Consider the following 12,478-nt stretch of genomic DNA (forward strand, 5'->3'; position numbering starts at 1 on the left):
ACAAAGTTGAATGTGTTAGGGAGTCCAGAGCTAGAAAGGGGAGAAATGTGAAGGGGGATCTGAAGGATACATTTTTCACACAATGTGGTGATTGTCCAGAACAAACTGCTAGAGGTAGTAGAAACAGATAAAAGTACAATCTTTAACAGTCATTTGAATAAGTACTGGAATGACAACATGGTATTCATGGACAGGTGGGCCAAAGGGCCCATTTCTGTGCCATATTCTATGTTCAAGCAGAGATGTTTCATAATAGTTTTATTTCTGTATAGCACAATATATGTCTTTAGCAAAGGAAAATGTGGCTTTCTCCTTGATTGTTTCAAAAATAAAACCATACCTACACACAAGTAATCATGAAAAGAGTGCAATTCTAATTAGTTACCAGACTTTTCCCCACTGTAATAACATTGTTTATTGATCCATATGTATGAATTATAAATTACATAAGATAAATTAAATACTATTTCTCCTAGAATCTTTTTATCTGCTATCTGTTCCTTGTGCATTATTTCATATTCTTGCACTGATTCTGAGGATTCAGTTCTGACTCATTGGAGATGGAAATTTTACCTGGTCCTTGATATGATTGCATGACTGTTCATTATTGAAGTTAATTTTTATCCTGTTTGGGTTAGGTTGTTATAATCTTTTTGACATACCGCTAAATACAAAAGACTGTTCAAGAAGGCTGGGATTTCCGCATTTTGTCAGTGAGTTTTGTAATTTCATTTCTCTTCTCTCCCCTCCCTACTGTTCCCCCGTTACTTCATTACTTTGTAAAAACAATATTCAGATAACTGGATAGAAAATTTATTATGGGCAAAGGTTAAAAACTGAAACTACTTTTTTGCATTTTAAATTCCTGAACAATTCTAAACTTAGGTATTTTTGAAAGATCAAAATCAGGTTTATCATCGCTGTCTTGAATGATATGAAGCTTGTTTTGTGGCAGCAGTAACGAGCAAAGACATACAATTACTAATAACTTAAAAATACATATTGCAGAAGAAAGGAATGTTGAGTTGGTAATCTTGGACTATTCAAAAATCTGATGATGGAAGGGAATAAACTGTTTCCGAATCATTGGGTGCGCATCGTTAGGCTCCTGTACCACCTCTCTGACAGTAGTAAAAAGAAGAGGGCCTGTCACATATGGTATTGGTCCTTAATAATAGATGCTGTCGTCTTGAGGCACTGTTTCTCTAAGATGTTCTTGATGGTGTGGACAGTGTTGGAGTCTACAACCCTCTGCACTTCTGTGCATTAGAGCCATCGTACCAGATTGTGATGCAGTCAGTCCAAATGCTCTCCACTATACGTCAATAGAAATTTACAAGAGTATTTGATAACAAACTAAATATTACTAACTAAAGAGAATCATTGGCATACTGCCTTCATTATTGCATCATTGTGTTGGGCTCATGGCCCGTGGATGTTGACACCCAGGAAGCTGTTCACTGCTGATGCCTCAACGAGGCATGTTCTTTTGACTTCCCCTTTCTGAAGTCCTCAGTGAATTCCTTGGTCTTGCTGACCTTTTGTACAAGATTGTTACACCACTTAAGCAGCTAATCTATCTCACTCCGACTCATCACTTAGTTGCCAAATGAGATTTTACCAATATCAATGGTGTCATCTGCAAATTTATAAATGTCATTTGAGCAGTGCCTAGCTACACAGACATGAGTGTAGACTAGAGAGAGTAAAGCAGTGGGCTGTGCACACATCCTTGAGATGCACCTGTGATGATTGTCAGCCAGGAGAGGTTATCACCAATGCTACTGACTGTGTTCTATAATGAGGAAGCAGAGGATCCAGGTGTTTTTAGACTAACTACAATAAGCTGTCACGGTCATTTTGGGAGTCCAAGTTCTGAGTTGTTGGCCATCCAGTGTTTAACATCTGACTCAGTGAATGTGAGTAAAGGCTGTGTTCTGCTGTATCTGCAATAACATATACAGCAAGAATTGCAACTTTGTTATAATTAGCAAATTATTTTGTGGATTAATAATACGTAAAACTGTTCTTGTAATAATGGATTGAGTTAATTATGATTCAGGGACTTTTTTGAAATTTAATTAATTTTTGTATTATCTAGAGTGAATGTGTTTTTTTTCCAGCATGGAGTTATGTGTAATACTTTAATTCTATTGCAGCTTTAAGTTTTTGCATTTCAGTAAAGATTGAACTGCTGCCACATTCAGTTTGCTGAATGGCTAGAATGCTAATTCAAAAAAAATCTATAAAATGTTATGGGGGACTTAAAAAATGAAATGCATATTCTTACTTGGATTTTATTGCATCAGAATTAACTTATCAGCTGAATTTGTGAATCTTGGTACTTTGTTTTACTGAAATTGGGAAGTATGTCTGTTTTATATACTGAGAGGTTTTGATCTGATTAATTTTAAAAAAGGTACTATCAAGATGCAATGAGTAATTATAAAGGAAATGGTATTTTAGACATAATTGCCAGGGAGATGGAGTTAGGACATGTTGCTCCAGATTCGTCATGCCAAAACTTGAACCAAAGAGTTTCATTTTAGTGAGCTGCAGTGAGACATTAACGTAGCATTTGGGGAGACGAAAAATACACTGCAATGGTTGAAGTCATATCTTGCAGAAAGATGCTTGTGGGTTCCAAGGCATAATTGCAAACATTCCTCATGATGATATCCAAGGACCCATTCTTAGGTCAGTGTTTCTAACTTTATGTGCTTTAATGACCATCTATCCGAAGTGGGGATGTTCAGTTTCATTCCCAGTTTCTGAGCAAATAACTTAAGCCAGATCTGCATGGAGAAGGTCCCAGACAATATTCAATGATAAGCTTTTCAGTGCCAGGCTATATTTGTGAAGTGCAAGACAAAGGCTGCATATCCTGCAGAAAATGTGATGAACCTTTCATTCATTTTCATTTTATGAACAGCTTTTATGTAAATATTGTCAGCTTTTCTCTTTATTGTAAGATTCTGATGTACAGGTCCACTCCCGGTTATAAAATTCTGATTTGTGTATAGCCCATACATACAAATGAGCATATGGGAAACTGGTGGGATGGCTTTGCCTGCTGCTGCAGAGCCCCAGGCAACATTGGTCATATGAGAACTTGGTTTGTGGCAAAATTATTCCATGTGGCAGAATCTGGTTGAGTTACGTGTCCTATTTTAACTATACTTTGCCTTTGGTTGGCTTATATTTCCATTTAAACCTATAGACTAGTGGCAGTATTTCTAAATTAACTGTATGGGCACCGAGCAGTTCCCTGGCATCTTGTCATGATTTTGGTAGAACCTGTATGTAGAGTAATATGGAGGGCCCATTATTTAAAAACCTGTGGCATAATACATTATTTCTAAAAGTTGTGGCTCATACATTGGCCTTATTCAGAATGAACAAAAATGCACAAGTCTTTAACATGGAGGCAGAATTACATTGTTCGTCAGCCAAATGGAGTTTTGTTGAATGCAAAACAAACAGTGAATACCAGAGGAAGTTTATGGAGCATGATTTTGAAGAAATCAATTGCATGTGTGAATTTACTCAGTCTTGGTGTTGGGGTAGTAGAACCATAATTCTTTTTTAAGGCTTGAACATTCATGGAAATTAGGAGCTAATTTGCATCATTTCAACAATTGCCTGTTTTGGACACCATTGTTACAGCTTGCAGTTGATTTTGAGGCTGTAATTTGACCATGTAGGCATGTATTTTTTAATCTATTTATTGTTTTCTTGATGCATATGATTTTGTATTCAGTTGTTCTGCAATATTGTATGGTATTCAACAGTAGTTGACAAATGGTGTTGCTCTTGCTAAAGCAAGTGTAGTATTTTGCCACCTGGATCAGAGTTGAATTCAAATTGACTTCTTGAAGATACTGAAGCTGAGGAAAATTACACTGGAGTGTTTCTGTGTTAAATCATTTGGTGAGACTTGCATTTTGGCAGGCAGTTCTTGTATGGGTTTTTACTTTCTATTTGAATACATGCAAAACTTGAATATTATGTGGTCATTCTTCTTAAAGTGAAAATGCCTCACTATTTTCTGATCGGTTAAAAGGTAGGATATAGAGATTGAGAGGCCCATGTGCAGAAAAAATACTGGACAGACACAAAATATAATTAGAAGTCTGATGAAACATTGGCCAATTTGATCTGGAAATTCTATAATATGTGTGGAATTTTTAGTGTACAGAATTGTAATTGAACCTGTGAAATAAAAGAAGAATGCTGGACTATCTATGAGGAAAGAAGCCATGTTTTGATTTTATCTTCATCAGAAATGGGGGGGGGGGGCATGTTGAGGAATGATTTTTTTTTCAAAATCCCTATTTTTCAAGCATTTGTACCTCCATTATGTAGGCTTAGACTTGGTGTCCACTTTTGTTAATGAGTGCAATTGTCCCCAATTCTATGTTTGTCTTTTGCGAACAGGTAAAGAAATGGTTGAATGAAAGCAGCTAAACCTACTAGCAAGATCCTGTGTGGTATCAGGCCCATGTGGGGAATAATCTGGACATCTAAGATGGTTAGAACAATTACTGCTTAAGGAACAGCTGAAAATTTCTGACAAAAGGCAAAGCCTTGGCTTCATTTTCCACATGTCTCCAGTACAGAGTGAAAAGGGTACTGGAGAAGATTATGCTGTTGAATTTTGTAAGCTGAATGGCAATGGGTGATGGTGGTAGTCAAGACTACTCAGTGGTGATCATTTTCTAGCACTTGTGTGAATATTACACACTACTTATTATTCCAGTCCTGAATGTATCAGTCTAGCTGCAGGTGGGCACATCTTCCTTAATTATACGAGATGACACAAATGTAACTGAGCAGGGCAATGATTAGCAAATGTCAATGTTTGTCAACAAATATCAACAGGAAAGCAAGTTCATTGATAAAGGATCTGATGGTTGGAACACATACGTTCGGATGCTGTTCATAGACTTCAGCATTCAATACAATCATTCCTCAGAAACTGATTGGAAAGCTGAGCCTACTGGGCCTGAACACCTCCCTCGGCAACTGGATCCTAGACTTCTTGACTGAGAGACCTCAGTCAGTCCGGATCGGGAGCAGCATCTCCAACACCATGACACTGAGCACGGGGGCACCTCAGGGCTGTGTGCTCAGTCCACTGCTGTTCATTCTGCTGACCTACGACTGTGCTGCAACACACAGCTTGAACCACTCGCTGATAACACGATCGTGGTGGGTCTCATCAGCAAGAACGACGGGTCAGCCTACAGAGAGGAGCTGCAGCGGCTAGTGGACTGGGGCAGAGCCAACAACCTGTCTCTGAATGTGAACAAAGCAAAAGAGATGGTTGTTGACTTCAGGAGGGCACGGAGTGACCACTCCCCGCTGAACATTGATGGCTCCGCTGTAGAGATCGTTAAGAGCATCAAATTTCTTGGTGTTCACCTGACAGAGAATCTCACCTGGTCCCTCAACACCAGCTCCATCGCAAAGAAAGCCCAGCTGCGTCTCTACTTTCTGCCAAGGCTGAGGAAAGTCCATCTCCCACCCCCCCCCCATACTTAACATATTCTACAGGAGTTGTATTGAGCATCCTGAGCAGCTGCATCACTGTCTGGTTCGGAAATTGCACCATCTCGGATCGCAAGACCCTGCAGCAGATAGTGAGGTCAGCTGAGAAGATCATCGGGGTCTCTCTTCCCGCCATCATGGACATTTACACTACATGCTGCATCTGCAAAGCAAACAGCATTATGAAGGACCCCACGCACCCCTCATACAAACTCTTCTCCCTCCTGCCAACTGGGAAAAGGCACCGAAGCATTCAGGCTCTCACGACCAGACTATGGAACAGTTTCTTCCTCTAAGCTATCAGACTCCTCAATAACCAGAGTCTGGACTAATACCTTACTGCCCTATTGTCCTGTTTATTATTTATTGTATTGCCTGCACTGTTGGTGCACTTTATGCAGTCCTGGGTAGGTCTGTAGTCTAGTTGTTTTTTTTTGTGTTTTATGTAGTTCAGTCTAGTTTTTGTACTGTGTCATGTAACACCATGGTCCTGAAAACCGTTGTCTCATTTTTACTGTGTACTGTACATATTTTTATGTTATGACCATAGTTATGGTCGAAATGACAACGAAAGTGACTTGAATGTTTTCCTTTATTGGTGACTTTTCATTAATGCAAGCAGTCTTTTTAAAACTCATTTTCTGTTCCTCTGTTCTACCATCAAGAATTGCAAGGAGCTTTTGTCTTGAAGGTTGAGACCATTTATTTTGATCAGCACTTTTCGTTCCTTTCCAGACCAAGCTTTGAGCTGCCTGCTGCTGAATTCGAGCCTATCTGCTTATCTAGTCATGAACACTTTAAACTTGCCTTGCCTATGAATTCTGCAGTTTGCTCTGTTGACCCCATTACCACCAAATGACTTCAGAGGTTACATGTGTTTTGGTGATTAAATGCCACCTCTCTCCAAAACAGCCTAGCACTGAACACATTGTATTAATTTTGATAACTCCTCATTCTCTCTTATAATTGTCACAACCCTTTCAATGCTACTGAATTTACCTAATTGCCTTTCTGGATTAGTATTAAATCAACAAATAATTCTTCTAACTAAACATTAAGGCTGAAGCAGTTTGTTTTTTTCTTAGTAACTTTTAGTCCCTATACAAAGGGGAGATGGAATTGGTAGTTTGGACATTTTAAGGTCAGTGAAATAACTTTTGGCAAGCAAGATGCCACTTTTAATCTTTCTACAATCTTTTGACTGAATCCCATCCAACGCTATCACTTGCCTTGCTGTTTGGTTTGTAGACTCTTGATTAAACACTACACTAAGCAAAAAATGCTATATAATTTTTTTGATTTTTGACGAATTGTACTAGCATTTCTATACTTTCAAAATGGAAATTCACTCTACTACTCAAGTAAAACACTCCTTAGTTTGAGTAAGGGAATTTTTTTTTAGTGGTCAGTTCTTTGTTTTTGGGAGGTTTACCTTTCTTGTGACAGGGAACCTGGGCATTGCTGTCAAGTTGGATGCTTAAAATGTTTGCTTCATATTGAACACTAAATCACAAAACTATACTTTGGGGGTCGCTGGTGGATTTTGTGTACTATATTACTTTTTAAATAAGGACTTGTAACCTTTTTTTTTACTACCTGTCTTATATTCTTTATTGCTTACTTTGCAGGAAGTTTGGGGAGCGACCACAACCTAAACGCCTTACCAGGTAAGATACTATAAATACATACTGCTTTCTCCTAAATTGGTTTTGGTTTAGAAATAGAAAAATATCACACATCTTCCATGGAGGTATTAGTTTATTGCATCAGAAAATGCAACCCCTAGATAAAAGCTACAAGGTTAAATGAAAAAATTCTGAAATCTGTTGCCTATTAAATTGATTTTTTAATTGCACACAACTGCTTAGTGTGCTTTATGATTCAAATTATCTTTCTGTAGCTTTAATCTTCAAATTAATTAAAGTGAATTTAAAATATAGCTACAGTTGCAAGACAAAGTTTGTGAACCCTTTGCAATTATCTGGTTTTCTGCATTAATTACTCATAAAATATGTTCTGATCTTCTTCTAAGTCACAATAATAGACAAACACAATCTGCCTAAATTAATAACACACAAATAAAACTTGTACTTTTCGTGTTTTTATTGAACACTGTTTAAACATTCACAGTCCAGATTGGGAAAAGGTATGTGAATCCTTGCATTTAATAATAGGTCGAACCTTCTTTAGCAGTAATAACCTCCACCAAATGTTTCCTGTAGCTGCTGATCTGACTTGCACAACAGCAGTGAAGAATTTTAGACCATTCCTCCATACAAAACTGTTTCAGTTTGTCAATATTTCTGGGATACCTGCATGAGCAGCCCTCTTCAGATTATGTCACAGCATCTCAATTGGGTTAAAGTCTGGGCTCTAACTTGGGCATTCCAAAACATGAATTTTCTTCTTTTCAAACCATTCTGTTGTTGACTTACTATTGTTTTGGATCATTGTTTTGTTGTATCATCCAAATTCTATTAACTTCAGTTGATGGACCACTAGACTGACATCCTCCTGTAAAACGTCTTGATACAATATTGGATTCATTATTCCGAAGCAGCCCAAACCATGATGCTCCTTCCACCGTGCTTCACAGTTGGGTTGAAGTTTTGGTTTTGGTGTTGGTGTGCAGTGCCCTTTTTCCTCCAAACATAGTGGTGTGCATTTTTGCCAAAAAGTTCAACTGCTGTCTCATCTGTTCATAAAATATTGTGTGAGATTGTCTGTCCATGAAATATTGTCGCATTGTGGAACATCCAGATGGTCTTTTGGAAACTTGATGTGCAGCAATTTTTTTTTGAAGAGCAGTGGTTTATTCCGTGGTATCCTTTCATGAACAACATTTTGTTCAGTGTTTTTCTTATAGTGGACACTTGAATAGAGAGTTTAGCATGTTCTAGAGATTTCTACTGGTCTTTTGCTATTACCCTAAGGTTCTTTCTCAGCTCCAGCATTGCATATTGTGCCCTTTGTTTGATCTTTGCAGGAAGCCCATTCCTTGGGAAGTGTAGAACAGTACTGAATTTCCTCCATTTGTAGATGATTTCTCTTACTGTGGACTGATGAACCGTCAGGTCTTTAGACATGCCTTTTCCAGCTTCATGCATCTGGAACCTTGGAACGCTACAGCACAGAAAACAGGTCATTCAGCCTTTCTGGTCTGTGCCGAAACTTTATTCCGCTAGTGTCATTGACCTGCACCCAGTCCATAACCCTCCAGACCTCTCCCATCCATGTATCTATCCAATTTATTCTTAAAACCTAAGAGTGAGCCCGCATTTACCACGTCAAATGGCAGCTCGTTCCACACTCCCACCACTCTGAGTGAAGAAGTTCCCCCTAAACCTTTCCCCTTTCACCCTAAAACCATGTCCTCTCGTATTTATCTCTCCTATTCTAAGTGGAAAGAGCCTACTCACATTTACTCTGTCTATACCCCTCAGAATTTTGTAAACCTCTATCAAATCCCCCCTCATTCTTCTGTGCTCCAATGAATAAAGTCCTAAGTTGTTCAATCTTTCCCTGTAACTCAACTCCTGAAAACCCGGCAACATCCTAGTAAATCTTCTCTGCACTCTCTCAATCTTACTGATATCCTTCCTATAGTTAGGTGACCAGAACTGCACACAATCCTCCAAATTTGGCCTCACCAATGTTTTATACAACCTCACCATAACATCCCAACTCCTATAATCAATACGTTGATTTCTGGATTCCAAAAGCCTTCTTTACAACCCTGTCTACCTGTGACACCACTTTCAGGGAATTATGTATCTGAACTCCCAGATCCCTTTGTTCCTCTGCTCTCCTTAGTGCCCTGCCATTTACTGTGTATATCCTATCTTGATTTATCCTTCCAAAATGCAACATCTCACACTTGTCTGCATTAAATTCCCTCTGTCATTTTCTGGTCCATTTTTCCAGTTGGTCCAGATCCCTCTGCAAGCTTTGAAAGCCTTCCTCGCTGTCCACAACACTTCCAATCTTAGTGCCATCAACTTGCTGATCCAATTTACCACATTATCATCTAGATCATTGATATAGACAACAAAAATGGCCCCAGCACAGATCCCTGAGGCACACCACTAGTCACAGGCCTCCAGTCTGAGAAGCAATCATCTACTATCACTCTCTGTTTTCTCCAACACAACCAATTTCGAATCCAGTTTACAACCTCTCCAGGGATACCTAGTGTCTGAACCTTCTGAACTAACCTCCCATGTGGGACTTTGTCAGGCCTTACTAAAGTCCATGTATACAACATTCACAACCTTTACTTCATCTACTTTCTTGGTAACCTCCTTGAAAAACTCTACAAGATGCGATAAACACGGTATACCACGCACAAAGTCATGCTGACTATTCTTAATCAGCCCTCGGCTGTCCAAATACTTGTATATCCGATCTCTCAGAACACCTTCCAATAATTTACCTACTACTGATGTCAGGCTTACTGGCCTGTAATTACCTGGTTTACTTTTGGTGCCTTTTTTAACAACGGAACGACATGAGCTACCCTCCAATCCTCTGGCACCGCACTTGTGGCTAAGGACATTTTAAATATTTCTGCCAGGGCTCCTGCAATTTCTACACTAGTCTCTCTCAAGGTCCAAGGAAATATTATGTCAGGCCGGGGGGATTTATCTACCTTTATTTGCTGTAAGGCAGAAAGCACCTCCTCCTCTTTAATCTCTATATGTTCTATGACACTACTGCTTGTTTCCCTTCCTTCCATATACGCTATGCCAGTTTCCTGAGTAAATACTGATGCAAAAAAAACTGTTTAAGATCTCCCCCATCTCATGAGGCTCCACTCATAGACGGCCACTCTGATCTTCTAGAGGACCAATTTTGTCCCTTACTATCCTTTTACCCTTAATATACTTGTAGAAACTCTTTGGGTTTATCTTCACATTATCTGCCAAAGCAACCTCGTGTCTTTTTGCCGTCCTGATTTTCTTCTTTAGTATTTTCTTATATTTTCTATACTCTTCAGTACCTCATTTGTTCCTTGTTGCCTATACCTGCTATACACCTCTTTCTTTCTCAATATCCCTTGAAAACCAAGGTTCCCTATGCCTGTTAACTTTGCCTTAATCCTGGCAGGAACATGCAAACTCTGCACTCTCAAAATTTCGCCTTTGAAGGCATTCCACTTACTGAACACATCCTTGCCAGAAAACAACTTATCCCAATCCACTCTTCCCAGATCCTTTCTCATTTCCACAAAATTGGCCCTTCTCCAATTTAGAACCTCAACTCGAGGACCAGACCTATCCTTATCCATAATTAACTTGAAACTAATGACATTATCATCACTGGACCCAAAAAGTTCGCCCACACATACTTCTGTAACCTAACCCGTCTGGTTCCCTAATAGGAGATCAAGTATTGCATCCTCTCTCGTAGGTACCTCTATATATTGATTTAGAAAACTTTCCTGAACACATTTGACAAATTCCAAACCATCTAGCCCTTTCACACTGTGGGAGTCCCAGTCAATATGTGGAAAATTAAAATCCCCTACTATTACAACTTTCTGTTTCTTACATTGGTCTGCTATCTCTCAACAGATTTGCTCCTCCAATTCTCTCTGACTATTGGGTGGTCTATAATACAACCCGATTAATGTGGTCGTACCTTTCCTGTTTCTCAGCTCCACCCATGTGGCCTTGGTAGACAAGCCCTCTAATCTGTCCTGCCTGAACACTGCTGTAACATTTTCCCTGACTAGCAATGCCACACCACCCCCCCCCCCCCACCCTTCATTCCTCTGCCTGTATCACGTCTGAAACATCAGAACTCTGGAACGTTAAGGTGCCAGTCTTGCCCCTCCTGAAACCAAGTCTCACTAATAGCAATAATGTCGTAATCCCACATGTCAATCCACACCCTAATATCATCTGCCTTATCTACAATACTCATTGCATTGAAATAGATGCACTTGAGAACATTTCTATCAAGTACAAACCTTTGATTTTTGTCTGTACATGCAGTCCTCGCATGACCTTTATCCTCCTCCACCTCACTATCTGCTCTTACACTCTGGTTCCCCTCCACCTGCAAATCTAGTTTAAACCTCCTGGAGCAGCACTAGTAAATCTACCTGCGAGGATGTTAGTACCCCTCCAGTATAGGTGCAAACTGTCCCGTCGAAACAGATCCCACCTTCCCTGGAACAAAGCCCAATTGTCCAGAAACATGAAGCCCTCCCTCATGCACCATCTCCTTAGCCACGTATTTAGCTTCATTTTCTTCCTATTTCTAGCCTCACTAGCACGTGTCATGGGTGGCAGTCCTGCGACTGCAACCCTTGAGGTCCTGTCCTTCAACTTTGCACCTAACTCCCTAAACTCTCTTTGCAGGACCTCCTCCTTCCTATCCAAGTCATTGGTCCCTACATGCCCATGACATCTGGCTGCTCACCCTCCCTCCTGGGAATACTGAGAACTCGATCTGAGATATCATGGACCCTGGCACCAGGGAGGCAACAGACCATCCAGGATTCTCAATCTCTCCCACAGAGCCTTCTTATCTGTCCCCCTAATTATCGAATCCTCTATCCCTACTGCTCTCCTCTTTTCCCTCCTTCCTTTCCGAGCTGAGGGTCCAGTCTCGGTGCCAGAGACGTGACCACTACAACTTGTCCCTGGTAGGTCGTCCCCACTAACAGTATCCAAAACGATAAACTTATTATTGATGGGAACAGCTGCAGGAGTGCTCTGCTCTTTCTGTCTACTCCCTTTTCCAACAGTAACCCAGCTACCTGCCTCCTGATTCTTAGGGGTGACTGTCTCCCTGAAACTTGTCTATTTCTGCCTCTGCCTCAAGAATGATCCAAAGTTCATCCAGCTCCAGCTCCAGTTCTCTAACTCGGTTTGTTAGGAGCTGCAGCTGGATGCACCTTTTACAATATTATCTCTACAAT

The 12,478-nt window shown here is 40.0% G+C and overlaps 1 protein-coding gene across 2 annotated transcripts in view; it reads left to right on the forward strand.

The window, feature by feature from the left end:
* Nucleotides 1-12,478, forward strand: part of rbpjb (recombination signal binding protein for immunoglobulin kappa J region b) — a 132,538-nt gene that overhangs the window by 35,504 nt on the left and 84,556 nt on the right. For both annotated transcript variants that reach the window (XM_059989001.1, XM_059989002.1), the window contains exon 2: nt 7,179-7,217. In XM_059989001.1, the coding sequence (XP_059844984.1) occupies nt 7,179-7,217 (39 nt within the window). The remainder of the gene's footprint in view (nt 1-7,178; nt 7,218-12,478) is intronic.

Source organism: Hypanus sabinus, chromosome 14, assembly GCF_030144855.1.
Source record: "Hypanus sabinus isolate sHypSab1 chromosome 14, sHypSab1.hap1, whole genome shotgun sequence".
In the NCBI taxonomy this organism is placed as follows: Eukaryota; Metazoa; Chordata; class Chondrichthyes; order Myliobatiformes; family Dasyatidae; genus Hypanus; species Hypanus sabinus.